The sequence below is a fragment of the Vipera berus genome (genome assembly GCF_964194415.1).
Source record: "Vipera berus genome assembly, chromosome: 9".
Lineage (NCBI taxonomy): Eukaryota > Metazoa > Chordata > Lepidosauria > Squamata > Viperidae > Vipera > Vipera berus.
In genome coordinates, this window is record NC_138212.1 from 465279 (window position 1) to 491365 (window position 26087).

A 26087-nucleotide genomic window follows, 5' to 3' on the forward strand; every position below is an offset into this window, starting at 1 on the left:
CAGCATGCGCAAGAAGTGCCGAGGCAGCCCCCAGTGCCAGCTTGGCATCGGAGCCGGAAAAGCAGGGCGAAAGAGGAGGAAAACCAGGGACAGCTGCCTGGCCCAGAAGAGGGGGGCAGAAGGGGGGCTGGATGTGGCTGTACCTGCGGAGAAGGGTACGAAGGCATCATTCCTCTTCAGGCGCCCGTTCTCATCCAGGAAGTTCTCGGGGTGGAACCCTTTGGGGCTTTTAAACTTGGTGCCATCATTCAGGACGGTGCTGAGCAGGGGAAAGACTTCTGTGCCCTGAGGAAGAGGAGGCCGGCTCAGAGGGGCAAAGATTCAGGGCAGGTGGTGATTTGGGGCAAGAGATGGTCAGATCGGGGCTGGTTTTGACTGGTGCCGAGTCTGGGCTTTCCTACCCTTCTGTCTGGCTTGTCCTTTGGGACTCCCATCGCACACGGTCAGCTGGATGGGGGGAGAGGAGGCACTGGCTTTGGGAAGTTAGCCAACTCTACCCCCTCGAGGTGGGCACTCTCCACTCAGGGCTCCTGCGTGCTGGCCAGCCCTCCTCGGTCCGGAAGCTCTCCGCCTGATCCTGCTGGGTGGGGACATGCTGCCTCCCCCCCATGCCCGCTTGCCCCATTCCCACCCCCAAAAGTGTAACCTTCGGGATGAGGTAGCCTCTGAATTCCGTGTCACGGGTGACTGCGTGGGCCACGTTCATGGGGATGAGGTCGCTGAAGCGCTGCACTTCGTGGATGACCGCATCCACGTAGGGCATGTGGCTACGGTCTTCAATGTTGGGAATTCGGTTCTGGCCAATCACACGGTCTATTTCTTCATGCATCTTTGCTGTCAAAAGGTGGTCTTAACTCAGTTGCTTCAATTGCACCCTCTCTGATGCACCTGGATCAGCTGCTGGGGGACTAAAGAGCCAGGCTAGAGGGTCTCCCCTGCTGAGGAGGCTGTTCTCGGGGGCCATGGGGCTGGCATCCCCCACCCCCCTCACCCCATGGCAGGGGAAGCTCCTAATGGGTGGCTCTTAGGCTGACGTCCAGGCCTTTGTGCAGCTCACAGCAACTTCTCCCTGGCCTAGCCATCCCTGTGGCTCTCGGAGGGGCAGCTTCCTAGCTAGAGAGAAATGCTGCAGTGAATGCTGCTTCCAGCGCTCCCCCTCAGAGAAGACCACCCCTGAGGGCAAAAGAGAGCGATGGGCCCCGTGGCCAGGAAAGAGGGGCCGGCCTGACCGGCTCCCGCCTTCCCAGCCTGGAGCCCTCACCATATCCTTGGAAGGTCCTCTGCAGGGTGGGGTTGGTTTTCCTCCCGGAAAACTCTTCCGCCTTGTCAATCAGGGCCTCCTTCACTGCTTCGTAGCCGGACAGCACCACAATCGGGCGGTTCCCAAAGTAGACCGTGAAGACGGGGCCGTATTTTTCCCGTAGCTGCACAGGGAGAGGAAACACGGCTAGTCTCCGACTTGCTACCACAATTGAGCCCAAAATTTGTGCTCTTAAGCGAGACAGTCGTTCAGCGAGTTTTGCCTCATTTCACGACCTTTCTTGCCTCTGCTGTTACGAAAATCATTGCAGTTGATAAGCAAGTAACCCGGTTGTTACGTGAATCTGGCTTCCCCCTTGACTTTGCTTGTCAGAAGGTCGCAAAAGGGGATCACGTGCTCCCTCAGGATGCTGCGACCGTCATAACTGTGAGCCAGTTGCCAAGCGTCTGAATTTTGATACCTGACCCTGGGATGCTGCAACGGTCGTAAGTGGGAAAAACAGTCCTAAGTCACATTTTTCAGTGCCGTTGTAACTTTGGATGGTCACTAAATGAACTGTTGCAAGTCAGGACTGCCTGTGCTCCGATCCAGACCGCCAGCGCCAGATGGCCCCGTGGAATAAAAATCTCGGAAAGGCCATCGTTCTGCTTCAGGTGAAGCTGGGCCGCCGCATCCTCCAGGCAGCTACCTCCGAGGGCAAGGGAGCAGCCGCCACAGCCGAAACCCTTCCCGGGGGGGGGGGGCAGAAGCGGCCCCCAGGAGGCATCCACCCTCTGCCCCGCCCTGCAGGATTCCTCTCTCCACAGAGGGATCACCCGCCTGCCTTAGTGGGTAGCTGCATTGCCCAGCTTTGGCTGATCCACGGGTTCTTTTGACTTAAGAGCCCCCATCTCACATTCGGGAACCGGGTAACCATGAAAAGCGAAGCCAGGTCAGCCTGAGCACAAACTCAGATGGGGAACCGAGCAGGTTCCCGGGGCTGCAGGGCGGAGGGAGGAGAAGGCAGCCCCTCCATGCCTTTGTGAGGAGACCCAGGGGTGCCCTTGCCAGAGGGTGGAAACCGGGGGGGGGTGGGCTCCATCCAAACTCCCTTGAACTTTGCTTCCAAGTTCTTCCTTCCTCAACAAGTTGCACACAACCAACAGGATTCTCCTCACTGGATTACTAGAAATTCTTTGAACACAATCAGAGGTTCTCTGCGGTGGAAACCAGCCTCTGCCGCCATTTGAAGCAGAGTCGCCGGGGGGGGGCACTTCGCTGAGCCGAGAGTCATTCAGCTCGCAGGACTGTTTCCTAGAGAAAGGCAGAGCCCCTCGGTGGCTCAATCGCCTTGCGATTGACACAGAACTTTTGCAGCACAGCCGCTGAAGTTGCTGTGAGGTACAATCTTAAGCCCAGAAGAATTGCCTCATGAATCACCAGTTGCCTTGAGAATCCAGTTCTTGGAACATAAATATTGATTGTTTTAAATAAATATTCCTTTATTCATCGTGTAGCATACCACACTGGCAAAACCATGTCCGTTGAGTCCACAGACAAATTGCATAATGCCCCGAAGTCTCACCAAGGCAGAAGAGACCCCAGCCCCCTCCCAAAGTAGGACACCGCCCTGGGGGGGTCTTTTGACAACGATGGCAGCGCCTGTATCCTTCAGGTGTGTAGGAAAGAAGATATTTGCATTTCCTGATGTTTCATCATTAATATCCCAGACACTAGACGGATTAAAAATGGGTGGTGGCTACTCTGGGTTATAGAATTGCTCCCCAAAAAGCAACCTCCATGTCAAGGCTGTGTGTTATCCTTTTGGGGGGTGCTGGACAGGCTTCCCTCTGCCAGCCGAACCATCTTGACAACGTTCCCCAAGGTAAGCAAACCCTCTTCCCAGCCCCATCAGGCTTCTCAAGAACCGCTTTAGCCTAGAAAAGTGTTCTCTAATCTTGGATCGTGAGGCTCCTCAGAAAACACTCGATCTGCTTGATCAGAAGATGATTCGGCCAAGGGGGAAAACCTTTTCCAGGCTTCATGTAGGTGTGAATGAATAAACGGGAGCCGAAAGAGAAAGAAAAAAGGAAAGAAGACGGAGCCAGACTGGATCCCGAAAGAAGATTCGGCCTACTGTCCTGAGGGAGGAAGGAGGTGTGGCAGAAGGAGAAGGTTGGGAACATGGGAGATTTTTCACCCGCTGGGGGATCTGGAGAAGACCCAGGGCGCTGGCGGGAGAGACCCAGCAGAGACCGGGGCAAGGTGGAAGTGGACGAGGGCAGAACATCTCCTGGGCAAGAGAGGAGGACTTACCTTGAGGAGGGACGGCAAGGTTTTGAATCCCTTGATTTGCAGGAAGTTCCCAATCAGAGGCAGAGGAGTGGGCCCAGGAGGCAGCCGTCCCCTGGCAGAGGACTTCCTCTGGACGAACAGCAAGGCGAGGTAGGAGAGATAAGCGACCAAGAAGAGGGAGACTGCGCTTGCCAGCTCCATGGTGTCAGCCTTTGCACAGGTTCAGTGGGGTTGTGGACATTTAACTGTGGCTGGGTTTGGCACCACTTCTGAGTTATGTAAGAGCACTAAGTAAATATATCAAATGCTTAATCGCAGACACGGCTGCCAAATCAGAAATAACAGTGTTGTTATTTAAAAAACAATCATATGGCCTAGGCTCATGGATCATATCTCTGCAGAGTGTTTATGCCACGGCTTATCTCCTCGCTTTTGTTTTTCCCCTAGTCCCCATGGGCATGGCTGCATTCCTGCCCAGGGCCGGTCCTGGCATTGGAGGCCTCCCTCTGCCACTCCACTCCAGGTGCTCAGAGGGCCACCGAGACTGCTAGAAGACTGGGGAGCCATCGCCTCCCAGCTCAAGCAAGGGCACCCCGGAAGCCTCAGCAGCTGCGCTCAGAGACCTGGAGGAAGGGAGGCAGTGGCAGGCCTGGGGATGGGGACTGGTAGCCCCTTCAGGCAGTGCCAGTCCCGCCAATGCAAGATTCCAGCCTTTCAGGCTCTGCCAGGGGTCGCTCGATATTGCTTGATTGGTTTAAAAGTTTTATAAGGCCACCCATCTTAAACGTATCTCTGGGCGAGTCAGGTTTATGAGAACAGTTGTGCCCAGCCTGGTGGGAAAATCTGCATCTGTCCGAATTTAGCTGGCACAGCTGCTTCCAGGCCTTGACTTGGGGATCAGGAGCCCAGAGACTCCTCTTGATGACCAAATGGGCTGCTGCTCTCAGGACTGGCATCTGGTGGGGCCTCTGACTGGCATTTGGGCTTTGCCATCGGGCACTCTGCAGGCCAGGAAGGTCATATGCAGCCAAGAGTGAAACCGTCCCGTGCACGAGAGGACAAAGGCCCTGCGGCTCTCTCAGGGCACCCCATCGGTGGGGCCAGAAGCGGGGCGAGGCTGAAGCAGGACTTGTCCTTTAGCCTCTCCTATGACAGCAAGATGCTCCCGGGGACTGAAGCAGCCGGAGCCTCCCAGTCGGACGTGGCGGCCCTTCCGGGGAACCCCCTCTGACCGGATCCCTTCCAAGGACTGGTCCCCACAGAATGCCGTGGGCATGGCAGGTTGCAACCCATCAGGTGTACCATGTTGACTCCAGAGAAGAAATTTAACAGGGAAGACAGCCACCCCACTACAGGCCAGGCAGGACAAGGCCAGGCCTGGCCGAAGGTGGACAAGGGAAATGCTACGTGTGGGCATCTTCCTTGTGACTACATTTGCATCTTTAAGTATTTTCAGGAAAGTCTTTAGCCAACAGGGAACGACAGTTCTTACACACCTGGCAGAAATGGGGTGGGGCAGAGCAATTACCTGGGGACTCTTGTGGCACACAAAGTTGTGCCATCTTCCCTTGACTTCGGTGACCCAAAGTCTTTGTTTAGTGCCGGGTGTGAGACAATATTCATCTTGCCAGTTGTGTATATTGCTCCTAAGTGTAAATGTGTGATTTTTAATCATTCCCAGTGCATTTTAAGCCTGATCTCCCTCAAACAGCCAGTCGCTCAGAGACCAAAGGGCAAAGCTCATGCAGCGTTGGAAGGAAGTCTGCAAAGGCAAATTTTTAGAGGTTTTTCTAGTAAGAAATGGATGTTTTTTTTGTTTAAAATCATATCCTCGTGCTAACAGTGGAAATTGTAATCATGAATTGCCCCCTGGCCCCACTTTGGGGAGGGGGGGTTCCAGAAATCAACCCGCCTTTTGTGCCCTTGAGGGCTTCCAGCAGGAAGTGGGTTTCCTCCAGGATCTGCTTTTCGATGGATCTCTTTCCCACCCCGAAATTCCGAAGGGTCGTGATGGAGAACCATCCTTGTTGTTTGGCCTTTTCTCCACTCGTGAAAACAACTCCTGCAGATCAAAAGAGCACAAGTGTGGGGGGGGAGAGGGTGTTGAGAACCCAAAAGACCTCTCAGCAGACACAAGGCTGTCCAGAGACCGTGTCCTTCTGAGCACCCCCGTAGAGCTGAGGCAGAGCAGAAGTGCCTCCCTGGAGAATAGGGTCGCTCAGGGTTTCTTGAAAGGTGGATCACCATTCTGGAATCAGAGGGATGGTCAAAACTTCCTGGTCAACACAAGAGATATCAAATAGAGCTTCCACCACAGATGGATGCCTCATTGAAACCATCATGATTTGTTGTGGGACTAAGAGCCTGGACTGTACCATGATCTTGGAAGATCCAGTCAAAAGTGGCCTGCTGCCCCCGGTCCGGGAACTCATCTCCCTGGTCCACCAGGGCCTCCTTAATGGCCTCGTAGCCACATAGCACCACGATGCGCCGGGGGCCCAGCTGGATCGTGAGGACCGTCCCGTACTTTTCGCTCAGCTGCCAGAGAAACAGGGAAAGAGAAGAGCAGAGAAGTGGCCGGCAGAACTCAATTGGTCCTCACGAGCATCCTCCCCCAGCTGACCAGCTGTGACCCTGGGCAGAAGCTGCTGGGCAGAGAGGGTCTTGGTGGGGAAATCCATGGGGTGGGGCCCCTACCACAGGTTACGTTTATTCAACCACAGGGGGTCCACCCCAGGGACCCTCAGATGCTGGGGAGGGGGGCTGCTGACCCACTCCATCTTGAGGTTATCGTTCCTGGCTAAGAGTCCCCTCCGCCTCAGGAGCTCTTTTTACACTGTCCTGTTGCCCCAAATTCTGCTCCCAATTTCCTGCCTGCCTGGTTCCTGAAAAGGAATCCAACAGAAAAAGAAACACAAGGGGTGTAGCAATTATGGAAGGTTTATTTTTATTAAAATTAAGCTTTAAAATATACAGGGTCTTCTCTTCCTGGACTACTATCTCTCCCTCTTTCTGAAGCTGGGCTGCTCTCCCTGGAGAATACCTGCCTGCTGGGCAAACCAGGGGGGGCTTACCTTGATGAGTGAATTGGGCAGGTTGTTTCGGTCTATCCAGAGCAGGTTCCCAATCAGGGGGAGGGGCGTGGGTCCAGGGGGCATCTTGCCCCTTCGGCGCATTTGCTGCCAAGAGGAGAGAAGCAGGAGGCCGGCCAGGGAGATGGCCAGGAAGAGGGTCGCTGCTCCCAGGAGATCCATGGGGACGGGCAGCTCCAGCACTCGCCAGGTGCTGCTGTGGAGAGAGTGTCAGCCTGGCTCTCCGGGGACCTAATATAGGATCCGGAAAGAAACGCAACGCCCACCTCATCATCCAGGTTGTAAAACAGGCCAGGTCCCTTCCAAGCCAGGCAGCATTTCTGCATTCTGCGCATTCCGTGGTCCAAGTCTGCTATGTCCACCATCTGCACAGCCCAGATGGACTTCCATGTCCACCATCTGCACAGCCCAGCCAGGGAGCTGGGAGCTGGGAGCTGGGTGTGATTGATGCTGAAGAGCAGCAAAAGAGGAGCAGGTGGTGGCATCTCGCCCTCCTTGCTGACCACAAAGGGTTGGAGGACGACTTGTACCAGAGGCCCCCAGAACCTCTCAAGTTTGCAGGCAAGGAAGGACATCTTGGAGCTGCAAGGATGGGTCCCTGACACCTCTAGGAGGGCAGCTTCAGAGTCTCTGCCTGCTCCTGCCTGCAGTAATGTGCAAGGAGGTCCGTCTGGTGGGAGGACCCTTTAAAATGTGGCAGAGAACTGGGAGCCCAGCAGTTCAGGGCGGAGCATCACTATGGCTTGGGGGGGGCTTACTAAGAGCTGTGGGCAACGGAGTCGGGGTTTCACTCCCACATGCTTGGAAGGAGGGGAAGGAAAGGAACCAAGAGATGCCCCAGTGATGGGCGGGCAATGCGCATGCCCCATTCTGCCCCTCTTCCCTCCCCAAGTGATGTGTGCAGGTGACGAGGCAACAGCAAAATGCCATCTTCTCTGGAATCCCCTCTGGAGCTCCTCGAGCACATGGCTGCTCCTGGGGGATTCTCCCAGGCCGGAATTGGTTGGAGCAGATCCGAAGGTTTCTGCAGTTCCTTCCCACCCACCCCCCAATCGCTGCACCGGCCAAAGGCCTGAGCAGGCAATTCTTTGCACCTGCTGCCATAAGGTTTGTCTCTCTCGCACCCCAACGCTATAGAAATAAATGTCAGGACGGCCCCCACGGCACGTGCGACAAGGGAGGAGGGGCTTCCGAGCAAAGGAAGAAGGGCTGGTCCAGCTAAGCCAGTCCTAAGTAGAGGCTTCTGCTGGTCACCAGATGTTCTGTTGATTCCGCTGTGGCTTCGCTGCGTTTCGAGGGGTCCAAGAGGACCCCTTATAGTTTCCCTGTGGGAATTGCCCTCCTGGGCTGATGCTGACCCAAGCAGAGGCACTGGGCTATGCCTATTGAAGCCCTATGTGTATACACCACACATATGTCCTAATCCCCGGTAACATTTAATCCATGCTCTGTCTTCACAATATTTACAGTAAAAATAATACTCATAGGAAACTAAAACAGGATTTTTGAAATAAATTCCCCTTTGGAAGATTGGCTGCAGCAGTCTCTGTTTCCACAATTTCACACACTCCTCCAATACCTTTCAATCTTGTGATTAAAATGCAGGTGGTTTTTTGTTGTTTGTTTGTTTCTCTAAAGAGATGTTTTATTTCACTAAGTCAGAGAGATTTCTAAACTGGGTAAAATGCTTGTGGGAAGACGACCAGGGGTCCCTCTCCGGAATCACCCCTGTGCATAAATGTACAGAAGCATCTGGGGGCTTGCAGACTCTCTCTTTAGGCCACGAAGGGGCTTTGGAAGGCTGAAACACAAGAGGAAACCTCCAACTAAAGAGCCAAACAGAGACAGAAGAAATACGTAACTTTTGTGACATTTTTTAATACTTCCAGACTGGTCTGACTTCACTCTCCAGCAACTGAACTTATCGTGCTCCGCTCCGAATCTATGTCCCATCCAGTCACCCTGCAGGTTGGGAGAAGGTCTTAGGTGGGGTGTGGGTGCAGCAGCCCTGACCAGGCACCAGCTGGACAGAGAGAAGAGCAAAGGCTGGGCCTCCCAGCTGGAGGGCCAAGCGGCTGGTCAGGGAGGCTGGGATAGAACAGGATGCTAGCTGACTGAGATGAACCCTGTTTCCCCAGGCAGAACTGGGGTGCCCTCGGTTCCTCCACAGACACCCTCCTCATGCCCCCTTATTGGGACCAAGAAAAGAACGGGGGAGGGAGGGATCCATCTGACCCAGCAGATCCCAGAGCTAGGGATCCGGTTCAAGCAGCCCAGCAGGAGGCAGGAAGGCGCCCAGGACAAGAGCCGTGCTGGATGGAAATGGCTCCCCGGGTGAGGTGGCTGTTGGGCTTGGAGAGAGCAGCATCAGGAAGGGAGCTGGAGAGAAGCAGGCAGATGCCCGGGATCAGCGGGGCAGCATGCTCAGCTGGTAGGTGGGGGGGATGTTCCCAAAGCCGCTCATTTTGGGGGAGACATCAATGTCCTTGGGGTGCAGAGGGGACTTCAGGGAGAAGTTCTGCAGCATGGTGGTGACGTAGAGGAAGAGCTCCATCCGAGCCATGGCTTCTCCCAGGCAGACGCGTTTCCCTGGAAAAGAGAAGAAAAGGCAGGCCGGAGGACATCGGCCGGAGATTCCGCAACAAGGAATCAGCCTCGGGCTCCACGGAGGGAGACCTTTCCCCCTTGTCTTGGCCATGGGGGATTTGGCTGAAGGCAGTGAGGGGGCTCGTCAGCGCTGTCTCCATCCCCCCCATCTTGCTGGCCCAGAGAGCCAGTGGGAGGGCCGGGCCAGGGGTCAGAGGGCCAGCCTGGAGCAGGTCTTGGGCTTCTAGGGGCCAGGCCACCCATACTGTCCCCTCCAAGTCCGGGGGGGGGGAGGCAGTTCCAAAGGGAGCCTGATGGGCATCAGAGGCGGAAGCTGTTTCTTCCTCCCTGCCTGTAAAACTGCAACTCAGATGGATGAAGCAGCTCTTTGGGAAGGGAAGGTCTCACCTGTGCTGCCCCTTGCACTGCCCTGGTCAGGTGCCCCAATGCGAGGACAGCGCAGTGAGAAAGGGCGAAGCCCAGGCCTTACCAGAGGAGAATGGTACAAAAGCCTCGTTCTTCTTAAAACAGCCGTTCTCATCCAGGAAGTGTCCAGGATTGAAGTTCTCGGGGTCACTAAAATATTTGGGGTCCCGTAAGGCTGAGCCAAGCAAGGGGAAGACATCTGTGCCCTGCAAAAACACAAACCCCAAACGCAGAGTGGGGCTCCGTTCACCAGGGAGAGCTGAGATCATCACTGCATACACCCCCTTCCTCTGGGGAGAGCCTCACCTTCGGCAGGAGGTAGCCCCGGAACTGAGTGTCCCGGATCACCGTGTGGGGCACTCCCATGGGGACAATGTCCGTCACCCTCTGGATCTCGTGGACTACAGCATCGGTGTAGGGCATCTTCAGCCGGTCTTCCGTGGCAGGGAGGCGATTGGGGCCGATGACTTGGTCAATCTCCTTGTGGACCTTCTCTGCCAAAACATCAAGGGAATCCTTCTGGGGACCCACGAGTGGTCCAGACTTCTCAACCCACTGGGGGCCACTGCCTTGGGCCCCTTAGTCAGGAGGAACGGCAAACTTGGGCAGGCCTCTGAAACTGAAGGGGCCCAGAGCAGCTCCCTCCCCCTCCCCTCTTTTCAAAGCCCCACTGCCCCCATTCTCACAGCCAAGGTAGAAACGTCATTAGAAGTCAGTTGGGAATAGATTCACCCAAGGGATGCACTCCCCCTTCGCACTTTTATTGCATTGGGGCCATCCTGATGAAAAATACCCCGCTTTTCTACCCATGTTCCCACTATACCAACAGACGTATTCCTGCTGGGGGCGACCAACGGAGCTTATGCGGATCCTGGTCTGGGAGGAAGGAAGGCATCTCTTTGTCTGAGGCAGAACAGCTTTCCTGACACTGACTAATTAACTTCCTTTTGTAAAAAAAAAAGTCTCATTTGTTCCGTTGAGCCCACCAGGCTCTAAATCCATGAAATGGCTGGCTGCAGGGGCCGTGCTTCCGTAAGCTGCCTGTTTGGGTGAATGGCAGTGCTGCATTCAGACAACTGAGATTCCCACCTGGGGATGGGGGGCCTTCCTGGAGTCTGTGTAGAGGAAGCTGCCTTCCCTTGGTCAAGTCCATGCAAACTATTCCAGATTTTGGCCGCCCTACCTTCCACTTCTGGGTATTTCATCAAGAAAAGGAGTCCGTATCTCAGGGTGGAGCTCACAGTTTCTGTGCCAGCAAAGAACAAGTTGAGGGTGGTGAGGACCAAATTCTTCAGGTTGAATTCAGTGGAAAGGTTTCCTTTTTCCTTCAAGGGAAGACATGGTTTATCTCAACACGGCGTGCGTGGTGAGTAGAGGAGCTGCGTCAGAAGCAACATGGATTTGGAAAGTCCAGGTTTGCAGGCCATTCACATATTTACTAGCTGGGTATTCTGGAACTGAAATGCAATGGCTCCCCAAAAGTACTGGGGGGGCAGAGGGAAACAGGCTGGGGAAGGCTAATCTAAAGTGGGGGGGCTTCCTACTGCCCACTGTCTGTGCTGCAGGAAGAAGAACCGGCTCCTGAGACGGTTTCCCACTACTTTATGGAGTTGTCTCGTGGGATGAGCCCTAGTGGTAATTTGCACTTATCTCCCACTCTGCCCCTCCTTCTAGTCTCTCTAGTCTTTCCACACTTCTCTCTACTGATGAGAAATTCCTGGCGGTACCTTCTCCATCTGGATGAGGAAGCAATCAATGAAGTCCCGAGGGTTGTTGGGGTCAAGTGTCGCCTGGTTGGTTTTGATCTTCTCGGCAATGAAGTCCTTCAGCTCCTCAACCAGGTAATAAATGCGGTTGTGTCTTCCCGGCAGGTACTGCATGATGCAGGAATACATATCATAGAGCTGGGAGGAAAAGGAGAGAAACCGGGCTGGTTTGTTGGACAAACTAGCTACCTGAGGCTAGTTCCAGAGTCCCAGGAAGAAGGCCGTTCCCAGTTCTGCAAGGGAGGCTCCACTGGGAGGAACCTTCTGACCTACACACACACGGGAGCAAGGTCTGCTCCAGCGTTGCCCCCTACCTGTGCCAAAGGGGTGCTCATCTCTATAAAACTTTCGTTGATCAGTCGCAGCAAGGAGAGGAAGGTTTTATCTTCATAGTCAAAGCGGCTGCCAAAGACGACGGAGCTGATGACGTTGGAGACCGTGCGGCTCAGGAAGAAGGTGGGGTCGAAGAGTTGACCTGAGAGACAGAAACAAAGGGCTACTTGAGGGTGAAGCTTTCTCTGAACCGGACGTATGTGAAGCCCAAACTCCGTCCAGGTGTTGCTGGATCTGATTATCACCAACCTTTGGTTTTCCTGATTTCCTCCATCAAGTACTGGGCCTCCTCCTGGATCCTCTCTTCGATGGACCGCTTGCCCATCCCAAAGTTCCTCAAGGTGGTGAGGGAGAAGCGACGGAGCTGCTTCCAACGCTCCCCATTGGCTAAAGCGACACCTGGAAAGGAAGGGGTCGTGTTTCCTTTGAAGGTAACATCTTCAGTCCCATGAAAGCACTGAAGCAATGAACCAGGACAAGACGAGAGAATTCCCCCAGGATGTTCCCTCAACCTCCCACTAGCTTCCCCTTCTGCTAGAAAACCTGGGTTCTCTTGAGTTGATGCCCTGGATCTGGTCTACTCACCAAAACCATTGAAGTTCCGTTCAATGCTGGCTATTTCCCCTCTGCCGCTGAATTCCTCAGCCTGGTCCACCAGGGCCTCCTTCACTGTGTCGTGTCCACAGAGAACCACCACCCGCCGAGGGCCCAGATAGACTGTGAATACAGGGCCGTATTTCTCTCTCAGCTGCAGGAAAGACCAAGGAAGGGCAGGACAGAAGTTCACGAAAGGCTCCTTTGCTGGCTCCCACTCAGGGCCATGGCAGCCAATTTAGGCCAGAAGCAGAACAGGTTTTCTTTTCAGGATTGTCCGGTGAAACCCATATCTTCGATGGCTCTAAAATGGATTTCGATTGATCTACTCTCCATGAAGGATTCCAACAGACTTGTTGAGCCTTTAGTGGCATGTCCACGGCTTGGAGCTGCCTATCCCTGGAGCCTGCTCACTCTAGGGCCAATAATGGGGTGGCATTGCCTTCAAGCCCCAGAGCTCGGTTGGCTGCGGTGCTGTAAAACCAAGCTCCAGAAAAGCTCTTCCTCCCCTTTTCATGGACCCCTGGAGATACTTGAGGAACCAGCTGGGGTGTTTGTTTGCAGAGATTAATATTCCCCTTTCTGGGCAACCTGGAGCTTCTGCTCAGACACGCCACAAGCCTGATCGCCTCCACCCGGCCTTCTTCCCCTGCTCCTTCTTGCACCAAAGAGGTGGCCACTCACCGCCAGGAAGGACTTGAAGGGCTGGCTGGTTTTCACCTGCAGGATATTGCCAAGGAAGGGCAGCGGGGTGGGTCCCGGGGGCAGCTTCCCTTCTTTGTGCATTCGCTTCCACGCAGAAATGAGCAGCAAGCAAGAGAAGCAGATGCCCAGGAAGATGCCCACTGCGCCCGCGAGCTCCATGGTGACCAGGCAGGAAATGCACCTGGTGGCCCCAGGACCTGCTGCTATATATCTACCTCTCCCGGCCCTGAAACCCAGGAGCTGAGCAGGAAAAGAAGATTGGGTTTCAAAGCCACGTTTCTCGGGCACCTGGCAGGGACGGAGGCGGGGGGGGACATCTCCCTGGGCAGGAAGGGCTCGTGGAGGTCTTCTGGCCTAATGCGAGAAGAGCTTTGCCATCCTCCCACCACAACGCTGACAAGAAGGCAGAATTTCCGCAACCAGAGTTGGATGTGCCAAATGGACCGGGCACAGAGGTTGATGAGTTTGGGTCAGTCAGTCGAGAAACTACCCAGGAGAGCCCCTCCCCCTTCGCCAAACTACAAGAGAGTAGAACAAGAGGGGATGCTGGGATTTTTGGGCCAGACGGGTGGCCCGATGACACTTCCAGAAGGGAGAGCAGTTTGGAAGGGTCTAGTTGAGCTCTGGGCTCCCTCAGGTGATGCCTTTGGCCACCAGGAGGATTGCAGACAATTTCCACAGTGACTACCAGAATTTTGACGGAGTGCATTACAAAGTATGCAGTTTGCTTTGAGTAAGGCTTTGTTTCCCAGAAGGCCCCTGGGCAAGGAGGGGAGGCTGCACTTGCGCAAAGGTTTTCTCAATTTGCCTGCCCCAAAAGGATCAAAGTCAGGGGGAGAAGGGGGCGGAGGTGGCCTCCTGGCCAATCAGCTTTCTTAGCAGCTAGAGCAGTATTGGGGTGGGGTGAGGTGGCCCTCTTGCAAATTCCACTGGCTTGCCAGATCTCAGAGGTGGCCCAGATTCTCCCTACAAGTTAACCTACAAGTTAACCGCTTGTTTGCTCCTTAGGATCAGCATCCCTCCCATCGCTCTCCCCACAGAGAAGTCCAACAGGCCGGATGCCAAAGGAGCACGGAACTTTGCACTTTCTTTGGGCTGCACCAATGGCATGCTGGGCTTGGCACCAAGGCCACGGTTGGCAAAGATTTCCCGTGATGATCGCAAAGCTCGTCCGCCACATTGCTTCATTGGTGGCGTCGCCATCGGCCTCGTGTTCACTCCTTCTTCAGTGGAGGAGGATGAACAAGCAGGGTGCCAAGAGGCACTTTGTGGTCAGGAGAAGCAACGTCCACAGACTTCCCTCCCTTCCATCCTCAGTTGCATAACCGCCGTCCCGCAAGGGCCCTAGAGTCAGCAGGAGAGGCCACTGCAAGACGGCAGTTATGTAAAGATGATTGAATTACCTCTCGGCTGATATTATATAACTTGCTGCAAGACAATAGTCCCGCCCTCTCCTCTGTGGCTTCCCCTCTGCCCACGTGTGGCACAATCCCTTGGGAACCCAGATGGGGTGAGGGGGGAGCTGGGGGGTGCTCAAGACTAGCCAAAATGTCTCTGGGCTTCAGGACTCCTCCGGGAAAGTTTCCAACGTGGATCCTCCATTGAGGAGATGGCTTGACTCATCAAACTGAACTTTGCACAGGCACCTTTGAGCAGGAAGGGGGGGGAGGTTTTTCTAAACAAAAAAAAACCCCTCCACTTTGCAAATCCCGTGAAGAGGACGACAGTGTCAGTTTCTGTGTTTTTTCTCCTTTCTTGCAACACGTCCCTTATCATTTTTCCACTGAAAGACCCAGAGGATCAAACTCTGAGGTCATCTTTTGCTGGGGGCTTGGAAGGCAGCAGGCGCAATCTGGCTGGCGTCAAGAGGGCCGGAGTTCAGGGTCAGTTGTCTGAGTATAAACAAAGTAAAGGTTCTGATCACGGCCTTCCCGGGGCTCAGGTGGGGGCTCAGCCGAGGGGCTCAGCAGTGCAAAGGGCCCGTCTCCCACCGTTGCTCGACGGGGCCTCAGAGGAAGAGGCTGCCCGCCTGTTCTGAGCTCTTGGGGAGCGTCGCCCTGTCCTCCATCCGTGGGCTGGGAAAGCCTCCCGCCGTCCCTTTCTGCTCTCAGCACAGCCTGGCTCCAGTGGAGCGTGGCGCATTCGCCGTGGAACGCGGTCTGACCAGCGGGGATGCTCCGGCGCGTCTCTCCACTGGCAGGGGCACGACTGCCCTGCCCCCAGGGACTGGGGCTCCCGGGCTGCCTTCACGTTCCAGCTCTGGTGGACGTGGACCATGTGTGGTCCCAGAAGGGACAGTTTCAGACATCTGCCCCGCTGTTTCTGAAGGAAGCCAGCTGGCCCCCTTCCTGCTGAGCAGCAAATCTCCCCTTTTCCCTGCTAGCAATTCATTCCTGCCAGAAAGCAAGTAAGGCCTGAAATTCCCTCCCCTCCCTTATATCCACCCCAAAGCAATGTTAAACATCGGGTTCTGCTGCCTGCCTTGCCCAAGCCTTGGCTTCTGCATGTGCTCTTGCGCTGCCCGGTAAAATTCCACCTGTGAAAGGGTTACGCAACACTCACAATGTCTCCTGTAAACACGATGCTCATTTCTGTCATGGTTCCTCGGAAACCAAGCCGAGCAGCCAAGCCCAAGGAAGCTGGCAGGCGTGCAGAGAAGCCCTGGCAAACAAAGGGCCGAGCGAGGAAGGCTGAGCCCCATGAGAAACCGTGAGAGGCCCAAGAAACTCGAGCCCTTCCCCGGAGCTCCCTTTGTGAGTTGGGAAAGAGGCTTAAGCAGAGAACGGGTTATGTAAACTGCTCTCCCTTCGCAGGACATACTTTGCCAAGCTAGGTGTGGCTGCTCACAAGGAGGACCCTGAGGCTGCCTAAAAGGCGCGGAGGAGCTGGTGGCATGGGGGGGGGGGCTCAGCAGGTCACAGCCAAGATGACAGAGAAGAAACAAGACTATCTTTAAAATAGCCACTCTCCAATTGCAAAAGTGCCCCAAGCATGGAAAGTGGGTGAAAAAAGCATTCAGAAGTGTTCCGTCCAGGTCAGGGTTCGTGCCCCTGCCCCATCATACCGTTCCTGAATAATAATAATAATAATAATAATAATAATAATAATAATAATAATAATAATAATAATAATAATAATAATAATAATAATAATAATATAAAGTTGGAAGGGACCTTGGAGGTCATCTAGTCCAACCCCCTGCTCAGGCAGGAAACCCTATAGCATTTCAGGCTAATGGCTGTCCAGTCTCTTCTTAAAAACCTCCAGTGTTGGAGCAAATAAAAAAATAAAAAAATAAAAATTCACCACCTCTGGAGGCAGGTTGTTCCACTGGTTAATTGTTCTAATTGTCAGGAAGTTTCTCCTTAGTTCTAGGTTGCTTCTCTCCTTGACTAGTTTCCATCCGTTGCTTCTCGTCCTGCTTTCAGGGGCTTTGGAGAATAGCTTGACTCCCTCTTCTTTGTGGTAGCCCCTGAGATATTGGAACACTGCTATCATGTCACCCCTCACCCTTCTCTTCATTAAACTACACATACCCAATTCCAGCAACCGTTCCCTATATGTTTTAGCCTCCAGCCCCCTAATCATCTTGGTTGTTCTTCTCTGTACCCTTTCTAGAGTCTTGACATCTTTTTTACATCGTGGTGACCAAAACTGGATGCAGTATTCCAGGTGTGGCCTTACCAAAGCATTGTAAAGTGGTATTAGTACTTCACTTGATCTTGATTCTATCCCTCTGTTAATGCAGCCTAGCACTGTGTTGGCTTTTTTGGCAGCTGCAGCACACTGTTACTACTATTGAGCAAGGTACCACCTATACTATACCTATGCATTTGATTTTTCCTGCCTAAATGTAGAACCTTACTTTTTTCACCATTGAATTTCATTTTGTTAGATCAGGGGTGTCAAACTCAATTTCATTGAGGGCCGCATCAGCATGGCGGTTGCCCTCAGGGGGCCGGGTGGGTATGGCCAGGGTGGGCGTGGCCTACTGGGTGGGCGTGGCTAGAGTGCATATGGCCTACTGGGTGGGCGTGGCCAGCTTTACATCGTTGGCATCAAGGGTGCCTATGGGGGCCTGGGCAGGAGTGGGACAGATCTGGGGGTCTCTGGCAGAAGGGGGGTCTCTGGGCCAGGGCCGAGGCAGTGGGGGCCGTTCCCTCACTCTTTCCAGGATGGCTTCGCGGGCCACATGAAACCACTTCGCGGGCCGGATCCGGCCCCCGGGCCTTGTGTTTGACATGTCTGTGTTAGATAGTGCCCAGTGTTCGAGTCTGTCCAGATCCTTCTGTATCTTTGCTCCAAGCCAGAGCTTTGAACAACATGTTGACACCTGATGCAATTGGATATCCCAAACAGGTGCCAGTCGAGTGCTTTGAAATGTTTATGCTGGGCAACCAACATTCCTCTGGCTGATGGTTCCTTCTGATAGATACTCAGCAGGTGAAGCAAAAGATGGCAACATGTCCGGGCATTGGACAGGTTTTTTTTTTCCCTTGCTGCTTTAGTTGCGGTTGTGTTTCTGTTTGTAGAGCCCTGTGGCTCTAGGAGGAGAGCAATTATAGCTTCAGAGGCTTGTAATACCCTGGGGCTGCCTGGCCTCAGGGTGATGCTTAGGCTTGCACAGGAGTTGAAAACTGGGCTTCAGCTGGCTGTGAGGACTGTGAAGAGATCCCGGGCAGGCGGCCGCGTCTTTTGCCTTGATATCATGACTTATCTCAAGAGGTGTTGAAGGCCCATCTTTGCTCAATCTGCCCGTGCTGCATGTGCAGCTCCCAGCTCCCAGCCCCCTCCCCGACCCCCACCCCAAAAGCCCAGGCTGTTCTAATGCAGTGGAATTCAGGGGACTGCGAAGCAATGGCTGACCCAGGAAACGTCTTAAGTCAGAATATGTCCAAATGCAAAACTGGGCACACAAAAACTCTCAGTGGAGCAGTTTTCTGAAAAGTGAAGGGCAGCTGAGTCTGGATCAGAGTCTGGATGGTGTCTGGGGACACGGGCGGCGGGGTGGGGGGGAGGGGGGAGGAGAGAAAAAGCTTTAATCCTAATGATGATCCTGGTCCCAGAAAAGCTGCTTTGTAAGGGGAGCCCTTTGGCCTGTGGCCCCTTCACTCTCTTGCCCTGCTATCCTTTCAGCCCTCTGCATGGCGGACTCCCCCCTCCTCCCAATTTAAGTTACGGCCATAGATCAGCATGTTATTGTTATTTCTTTTCCTTCCTCTTCTCCTTCCTGGCTGCGTTCACACAACTAATTCAGATCAGGTTCCATAGCTGCAGTTGCCCAGTTTTACTTAGCACAGACATGTCAAACACAAGGCCCGGGGGGCCGGATCCGGCCCGCAAAGTGGTTTCATGTGGCCCGTGAAGCCATCCTGGAAACAGTGAGGGAACGGCCCCCACTGCCTTGGCCCTGGCCCAGAGACCCTCCTCCTGCCAGAGACCCTCAGATCTGTCCCACTCCTGCCCAGACCCCCATAGGCACCCTTGATGCCAACGATGTGGAGCTGGCCACGCCCACCCAGCAGGCCATACGCACTCTAGCCACACCCACCCAGCAGGCCACACCCACCCAGGCCACACCCACCTGGCCCCCTGAGGGCAACCGCAATGCTGATGCGGCCCTCCATGAAATTGAGTTTGACACCCCTGACTTAGCATCATCCACAGTTAGGGTTTGGGGCTCTTGGCATACCACGTGAATGCAGGTGAGGTGATGGTTGAATGCACTGGGGGGCAACTAAATTATGCACCTTGTATGAATGCAGCCTGGGAGTCAAGGGCTGGTAAAGGTGTTGTTGCTTTGGGGCTTCCCTCACTTCTGTGCGAACTGCTTCCCTTCGACTGACTTTGGCTGCAACCCTCCAGCAGCTGCTTCAGATCCTGCTGAAGCTCGGCCCATTTGGCTGGATCCTCGTGTTCTGGTATTGGCCCAGAGACTGGCCTGAGTAGCTGACCGTAGCTCAGTGCACACCGGTGCTGCCTGGCAGCCAGAGGAGGCCGGGGCAATGCAGGCCAGCTGTTCCACTGGCCCAAGAAACAGGGGTGAAGGGTCCCTGGTCTTTTGGCCAGCCCCTTCCACACATACCCCCAAAGCTCATGGGCTGAGCAAGAGGAAGCGGCACCCATGCCCCCTGTAAGTGGACTTCCTGAGTTCCACGGTGGGGGCCATCTGGCCCAGGACAGGCTGGGGGCCGAGGGCGTCTCTTGGCTTTTCACGCAACGAGCTGAACAGATCACAGTTTCTCTGGCTTTTGCGCTCTCTTACTTTTTCAGCTTTGCTGTCTTGAAGCAATACCATGTCAACCACCTAGATTTGCCCCGGTGATTATGCTGGGGTACAATAACATCCAGGAAACCAAACCTGACCCCCCCTCCTCCCCCCCCGGCTTAGAACAAACCAAGGCTGTACCAGTTCCCTGCGAAGCTTTATATTGTCAAGGCAAACACCTGGAAGAGGAACCTTTTCCCAGCCCCTCAGAGTTCTCGGCCCCGGATGGGTCGCAGAGAAGAAGACCACACAGCCCCCCCAAAAAGTCCAGCTGGTGCAAAAGCCCGCTTGGCTCCCACCTCTCAGCGGGGGACGACCGAGAGCTCGTACAGGGGCGGGATGGTGGCAAAGCCGAACTCTTGGGGCGTCAGGTCGATGTCCTTGGGGTCCCCCACAGGCTTCAGCCGGAACCTCTGCAGGATGGTGGTGAAGAAGAGGAAGAGCTCCATACGGGCCAGGGCTTCCCCCAGGCAAAGGCGCTTCCCTGTGAGGAGAGGGCAAGAGAAGCAGGCTTAGACCCTCCGGGCAGGTCCAAGCTGTCTCCTGGCCTGAAGCTGGACAGTCAGGAGCCACTTACCACTCTCTGGAAAAGGCAGGGCAGCTGCCTAGGGGGCCACTGCCTGCCTCTCGCCAGGGGTCCTGGGTTGCCAGTGGGAGCAAAGGTGTGTCCAGCATGCGCAAGAAGTGCCGAGGCAGCCCCCAGTGCCAGCTTGGCATGGGAGCCGGAAAAGCAGGGCGAAAGAGGAGGAAAACCAGGGACAGCTGCCTGGCCCAGAAGAGGGGGGCAGAAGGGGGGCTGGATGTGGCTGTACCTGCGGAGAAGGGTACGAAGGCATCATTCCTCTTCAGGCGCCCGTTCTCATCCAGGAAGTTCTCAGGGTGGAACCCTTTGGGGCTTTTAAACTTGGTGCCATCATTCAGGACGGTGCTGAGCAGGGGAAAGACTTCTGTGCCCTGAGGAAGAGGAGGCCGGCTCAGAGGGGCAAAGATTCAGGGCAGGTGGTGATTTGGGGCAAGAGATGGTCAGACCGGGGCTGGTTTTGACTGGTGCCGAGTCTGGGCTTTCCTACCCTTCTGTCTGGCTTGTCCTTTGGGACTCCCATCGCACACGGTCAGCTGGATGGGGGGAGAGGAGGCACTGGCTTTGGGAAGTTAGCAAACTCTACCCCCTCGAGGTGGGCACTCTCCACTCAGGGCTCCTGCATGCTGGCCAGCCCTCCTCGGTCCAGAAGCTCTCCGCCTGATCCTGCTGGGTGGGGACACGCTGCCTCCCCCCCATGCCCGCTTGCCCCATTCCCACCCCCAAAAGTGTAACCTTCGGGATGAGGTAGCCTCTGAATTCCGTGTCACGGGTGACTGCGTGGGCCACGTTCATGGGGATGAGGTCGCTGAAGCGCTGCACTTCGTGGATGACCGCATCCACGTAGGGCATGTGGCTACGGTCTTCAATGTTGGGAATTCGGTTCTGGCCAATCACACGGTCTATTTCTTCATGCATCTTTGCTGTCAAAAGGTGGTCTTAACTCAGTTGCTTCAATTGCACCCTCTCTGATGCACCTGGATCAGCTGCTGGGGGACTAAAGAGCCAGGCTGGAGGGTCTCCCCTGCTGAGGAGGCTGTTCTCGGGGGCCATGGGGCTGGCATCCCCCACCCCCCTCGCCCCATGGCAGGGGAAGCTCCTAATGGGTGGCTCTTAGGCTGACGTCCAGGCCTTTGTGCAGCTCACAGCAACTTCTCCCTGGCCTAGCCATCCCTGTGGCTCTCGGAGGGGCAGCTTCCTAGCTAGAGAGAAATGCTGCAGTGGGGCCGAATCCACCCCCCCCCAAATACCTTGCACTTCGGGGTACTTCATCAGCAACAAGAATCCGTATCTCAGGGTGGAGCTGACCGTCTCCGTCCCGGCAAAGAACAGGTTCAGGGTGGTCATCTCCAGGTTCTTCAGGTTGAATTCGCTGTCAGGGTTGCCCTTCTCCTGAAGATGAAGCGGAAGCGAAATGAAGGAGAACCTTGGGGGGCCTCGAATGAGGCTCTCCATCTGGGCTGGGGGGTTTCCCTGCTTGGAGGCTTACTAAGCGCCCCTTCGTCCTAGAAAGGGGCCGGACTGGCCAAGGGGATTCCCACCAGACCCGCTCCCTCCAGTGCCCGTCCCTTTCCAGCTTCAGCTGCCTCCAGACCCATCTCTGCCAGTGCCCCAGTGCCCTCTGCAGGAAAGGAGCTGCAAACGCTGGGCATCCCAAGGTTGCCCTCGGCGTGAGGGAGAAAGGGCGGCTGGAGGACTGTGCCCTGGGGGTTGGTGGGACCGACGACACGGAACATGTCCCCTCACTTTCCCTTTGACTAGAGCTGGAGGTTCTTTTTGCGAGATCTGGCTGAGGAGCTCAAGTCCCCCAACCTTCCCGGCCCTTTGCTTAGAAAGGGACAGCATGTACCCGTGGACCACCTTTTGCCCAGGGGCAAAGCCTCGGAGCTGGGGAATTCACCCGTGGCTGCCTGCCCGCATCCCACCTTCTCCATCTGGATGAGAAAGCAGTCGATGTAATCCCGGGGGGAGTTGGGGTCCAGGCTCTCCTTGTTCTTCTTCACCCTCCTGGCAATGAAGAGCCTCATGTCTTCCAGGATGTCATAGATCTCAGTATGCGGCCCTGGAAAGTACTTCAAGAGGTTGGCGTAGATATCGTAGAACTGCAGGAAATCAGTGGGAAAAGGATCTGTTGGAAAAGAGCTCATTCCAGCCTAGTCAGACAATGAGATCAATCAATCAATGCAGCATTTCAAGAATAAATCAGCAGATATATTTGCAGAATACAGCTGATATGAGAGGAACCGAAATAATCTTGGAGATTTTTCTTCCAAGGCTCCTTTCCTGCCTCCTGGCTGCCCAGCTTGGGCCTTGGAGAAGCCCTGGCACCCTGCCAAGCCCTGGCACTGCCCCACTTGTTGGCATGGTGCCAGTTTGTCCAGGGAGCAGCAATCCCCGATCCTTCCGTTTCGCTGAAGGGAGGCGAGGGGCTGTGTGGGGCTACCTGAGACCAGCTGTTGCTCATCAGCCGAAAGCTGTCGTTCATCATCTTCATAAGGGCCAGAAAATCTTTGTCTTTGTAGTCAAAGCGATTGCCGAAGACGATGGAGCAAATGATGTTGGACACGGCGCAGCTGAGGACGAAGATGGGGCTGAAGGGCTTCTCTGGTGCGGGGGCAGAAAGAGAGGATCAACATGTGGCAGGAGCCGCTCAGGACCAAAAAGGTAAACAATTTTCTCCTGATTTTTCCTGGGGGCGCAGAGGGAGGTTCCTCTCCCCCCCCCGTACAGACACTCTAGGGCAACTCATCGCACCCAGCTGGCCACAGCCAACTCACCCTGCGGGGACAGTTAGTCACGGAACAAGCGCTACCCTACTGTCGAAGAAATGGTGGAATAGAATCATGTCAAAAGAGGGACAAAAAGTAAAATAATTTTTAAAATTATTTTAAATAACTAAATTGAATTGTTGTCCCATTCCAGTATCTATTCATGTCGAGAGGAAGGGATCCCTGTTCTGTTCCGTTCCGTTCCTTGGGTCAGCAAAGAGGAAGACATCCTGCGATGCTCTTTTCCAGCCCAAGCGTCTCCTGGACTAGAGGTCTTCAAGTCTAACCCTCTACTCAGGGTCTCCTGGCTTGAGCAAGGGGTTGGACTAGAAGACCTCTGAGGTCCCTTCCAGCCCTAGAGCTCTATGTCCTAGACATCTTCACGTCCACACTCAGCATTCCTACAGTGATTGTCTGGTTGGCCAGTCAGTTCAAAAGCCTTTCAAGCGATTCCCTTCCCCCTCCCCCTGCCCAGCCTCACCTTGGGTCTTCTGCAGTTCCTCCAGTAGGAACTGGGACTCCTCTTGAATCCGCTCCTCGATGGATTTCTTCCCCATCCCAAAATTCCTCAGGATGGTCAGGGAGAACCGGCGCAGCTGCTTCCAGCGCTCCCCCTCAGAGAAGACCACCCCTGAGGGCAAAAGAGAGTGATGGGCCCCGTGGCCAGGAAAGAGGGGCCGGCCTGACCGGCTCCCACCTTCCCAGCCTGGAGCCCTCACCATATCCTTGGAAGGTCCTCTGCAAGGTGGGGTTGGTTTTCCTCCCGGAAAACTCTTCCGCCTTGTCAATCAGGGCCTCCTTCACTGCTTCGTAGCCGGACAGCACCACAATCGGGCGGTTCCCAAAGTAGACCGTGAAGACGGGGCCGTATTTTTCCCGTAGCTGCACAGGGAGAGGAAACACGGCTAGTCTCCGACTTGCTACCACAATTGAGCCCAAAATTTGTGCTCTTAAGCGAGACAGTCGTTCAGCGAGTTTTGCCTCATTTTACAACCTTTCTTGCCTCTGCTGTTACGAAAATCATTGCAGTTGATAAGCAAGTAACCCGGTTGTTACGTGAATCTGGCTTCCCCCTTGACTTTGCTTGTCAGAAGGTCGCAAAAGGGGATCACGTGCTCCCTCGGGATGCTGCGACCGTCATAACTGTGAGCCAGTTGCCAAGTGTCTGAATTTTGATACCTGACCCTGGGATGCTGCAACGGTCGTAAGTGGGAAAAACAGTCCTAAGTCACATTTTTCAGTGCCGTTGTAACTTTGGATGGTCACTAAATGAACTGTTGCAAGTCAGGACTGCCTGTGCTCCGATCCAGACCGCCAGCGCCAGATGGCCCCGTGGAATAAAAATCTCGGAAAGGCCATCGTTCTGCTTCAGGTGAAGCTGGGCCGCCGCATCCTCCAGGCAGCTACCTCCGAGGGCAAGGGAGCAGCCGCCACAGCCGAAACCCTTCCCGGGGGGGGGGCAGAAGCGGCCCCCAGGAGGCATCCACCCTCTGCCCCGCCCTGCAGGATTCCTCTCTCCACAGAGGGATCACCCGCCTGCCTTAGTGGGTAGCTGCATTGCCCAGCTTTGGCTGATCCACGGGTTCTTTTGACTTAAGAGCCCCCATCTCACATTCGGGAACCGGGTAACCATGAAAAGCGAAGCCAGGTCAGCCTGAGCACAAACTCAGATGGGGAACCGAGCAGGTTCCCGGGGCTGCAGGGCGGAGGGAGGAGAAGGCAGCCCCTCCATGCCTTTGTGAGGAGACCCAGGGGTGCCCTTGCCAGAGGGTGGAAACCGGGGGGGGGGTGGGCTCCATCCAAACTCCCTTGAACTTTGCTTCCAAGTTCTTCCTTCCTCAACAAGTTGCACACAACCAACAGGATTCTCCTCACTGGATTACTAGAAATTCTTTGAACACAATCAGAGGTTCTCTGCGGTGGAAACCAGCCTCCGCCGCCATTTGAAGCAGAGTCGCCGGGGGGGGCACTTCGCTGAGCCGAGAGTCATTCAGCTCGCAGGACTGTTTCCTAGAGAAAGGCAGAGCCCCTCGGTGGCTCAATCGCCTTGCGATTGACACAGAACTTTTGCAGCACAGCCGCTGAAGTTGCTGTGAGGTACAATCTTAAGCCCAGAAGAATTGCCTCATGAATCACCAGTTGCCTTGAGAATCCAGTTCTTGGAACATAAATATTGATTGTTTTAAATAAATATTCCTTTATTCATCGTGTAGCATACCACACTGGCAAAACCATGTCCGTTGAGTCCACAGACAAATTGCATAATGCCCCGAAGTCTCACCAAGGCAGAAGAGACCCCAGCCCCCTCCCAAAGTAGGACACCGCCCTGGGGGGGTCTTTTGACAACGATGGCAGCGCCTGTATCCTTCAGGTGTGTAGGAAAGAAGATATTTGCATTTCCTGATGTTTCATCATTAATATCCCAGACACTAGACGGATTAAAAATGGGTGGTGGCTACTCTGGGTTATAGAATTGCTCCCCAAAAAGCAACCTCCATGTCAAGGCTGTGTGTTATCCTTTTGGGGGGTGCTGGACAGGCTTCCCTCTGCCAGCCGAACCATCTTGACAACGTTCCCCAAGGTAAGCAAACCCTCTTCCCAGCCCCATCAGGCTTCTCAAGAACCGCTTTAGCCTAGAAAAGTGTTCTCTAATCTTGGATCGTGAGGCTCCTCAGAAAACACTCGATCTGCTTGATCAGAAGATGATTCGGCCAAGGGGGAAAACCTTTTCCAGGCTTCATGTAGGTGTGAATGAATAAACGGGAGCCGAAAGAGAAAGAAAAAAGGAAAGAAGACGGAGCCAGACTGGATCCCGAAAGAAGATTCGGCCTACTGTCCTGAGGGAGGAAGGAGGTGTGGCAGAAGGAGAAGGTTGGGAACATGGGAGATTTTTCACCCGCTGGGGGATCTGGAGAAGACCCAGGGCGCTGGCGGGAGAGACCCAGCAGAGACCGGGGCAAGGTGGAAGTGGACGAGGGCAGAACATCTCCTGGGCAAGAGAGGAGGACTTACCTTGAGGAGGGACGGCAAGGTTTTGAATCCCTTGATTTGCAGGAAGTTCCCAATCAGAGGCAGAGGAGTGGGCCCAGGAGGCAGCCGTCCCCTGGCAGAGGACTTCCTCTGGACGAACAGCAAGGCGAGGTAGGAGAGATAAGCGACCAAGAAGAGGGAGACTGCGCTTGCCAGCTCCATGGTGTCAGCCTTTGCACAGGTTCAGTGGGGTTGTGGACATTTAACTGTGGCTGGGTTTGGCACCACTTCTGAGTTATGTAAGAGCACTAAGTAAATATATCAAATGCTTAATCGCAGACACGGCTGCCAAATCAGAAATAACAGTGTTGTTATTTAAAAAACAATCATATGGCCTAGGCTCATGGATCATATCTCTGCAGAGTGTTTATGCCACGGCTTATCTCCTCGCTTTTGTTTTTCCC

General features: G+C 54.6%; 3 protein-coding genes across 3 annotated transcripts in view; all 3 read right to left on the reverse strand.

Moving 5' to 3' along the window:
- Positions 1–3957, reverse strand: part of LOC308671833 (uncharacterized protein) — a gene marked incomplete at its 3' end in the record, with an annotated part of 52452 nt that extends 48495 nt beyond the window's left edge. Inside the window, exon 1 of the mRNA XM_081334316.1 lies at positions 3557–3957. Within this exon, the coding sequence (XP_081190442.1) occupies positions 3557–3736 (180 nt within the window). The 5' untranslated portion in view covers positions 3737–3957. The remainder of the gene's footprint in view (positions 1–3556) is intronic.
- A 5077-nt stretch (positions 3958–9034) lies between these two features.
- LOC308672254 (cytochrome P450 2G1-like) lies at positions 9035–13196 on the reverse strand (the record flags this gene model as incomplete). Its single annotated transcript, XM_081335017.1, has 9 exons — positions 9035–9216; positions 9704–9845; positions 9946–10133; positions 10823–10964; positions 11367–11543; positions 11720–11880; positions 11988–12137; positions 12324–12486; positions 13017–13196. 9 exons carry the CDS (start codon positions 13194–13196, stop codon positions 9035–9037), a joined length of 1485 nt encoding a protein of 494 aa, XP_081191143.1.
- Positions 13197–19457: 6261 nt separating this feature from the next.
- On the reverse strand, positions 19458–26066 carry LOC308671989 (cytochrome P450 2G1-like). Its single transcript, XM_081334523.1, has 9 exons — positions 25666–26066; positions 23373–23535; positions 23135–23284; positions 22329–22489; positions 21811–21987; positions 21136–21277; positions 20621–20808; positions 20118–20259; positions 19458–19789 (listed from the first exon to the last, which is right to left on the reverse strand). Exons 1-9 carry the CDS (start codon positions 25843–25845, stop codon positions 19608–19610), a joined length of 1485 nt encoding a protein of 494 aa, XP_081190649.1. The 5' UTR covers positions 25846–26066; the 3' UTR covers positions 19458–19607.
- Positions 26067–26087: the final 21 nt, after the last annotated feature.

Coding starts and splice junctions, on each gene's coding strand:
- LOC308671989 (XM_081334523.1), bottom strand. CDS start 25,845: ATGGAGCTGGCAAGCGCAGTCTCCCTCTTCTTGGTCGCTTATCTCTCC. Junction 21,278..21,810: donor TTCTCATCCAGATGGAGAAG/GTGGGATGCGGG, acceptor CTTCATCTTCAG/GAGAAGGGCAACCCTGACAG. Junction 19,790..20,117: donor CTTCGTACCCTTCTCCGCAG/GTACAGCCACAT, acceptor CTCTCCTCACAG/GGAAGCGCCTTTGCCTGGGG.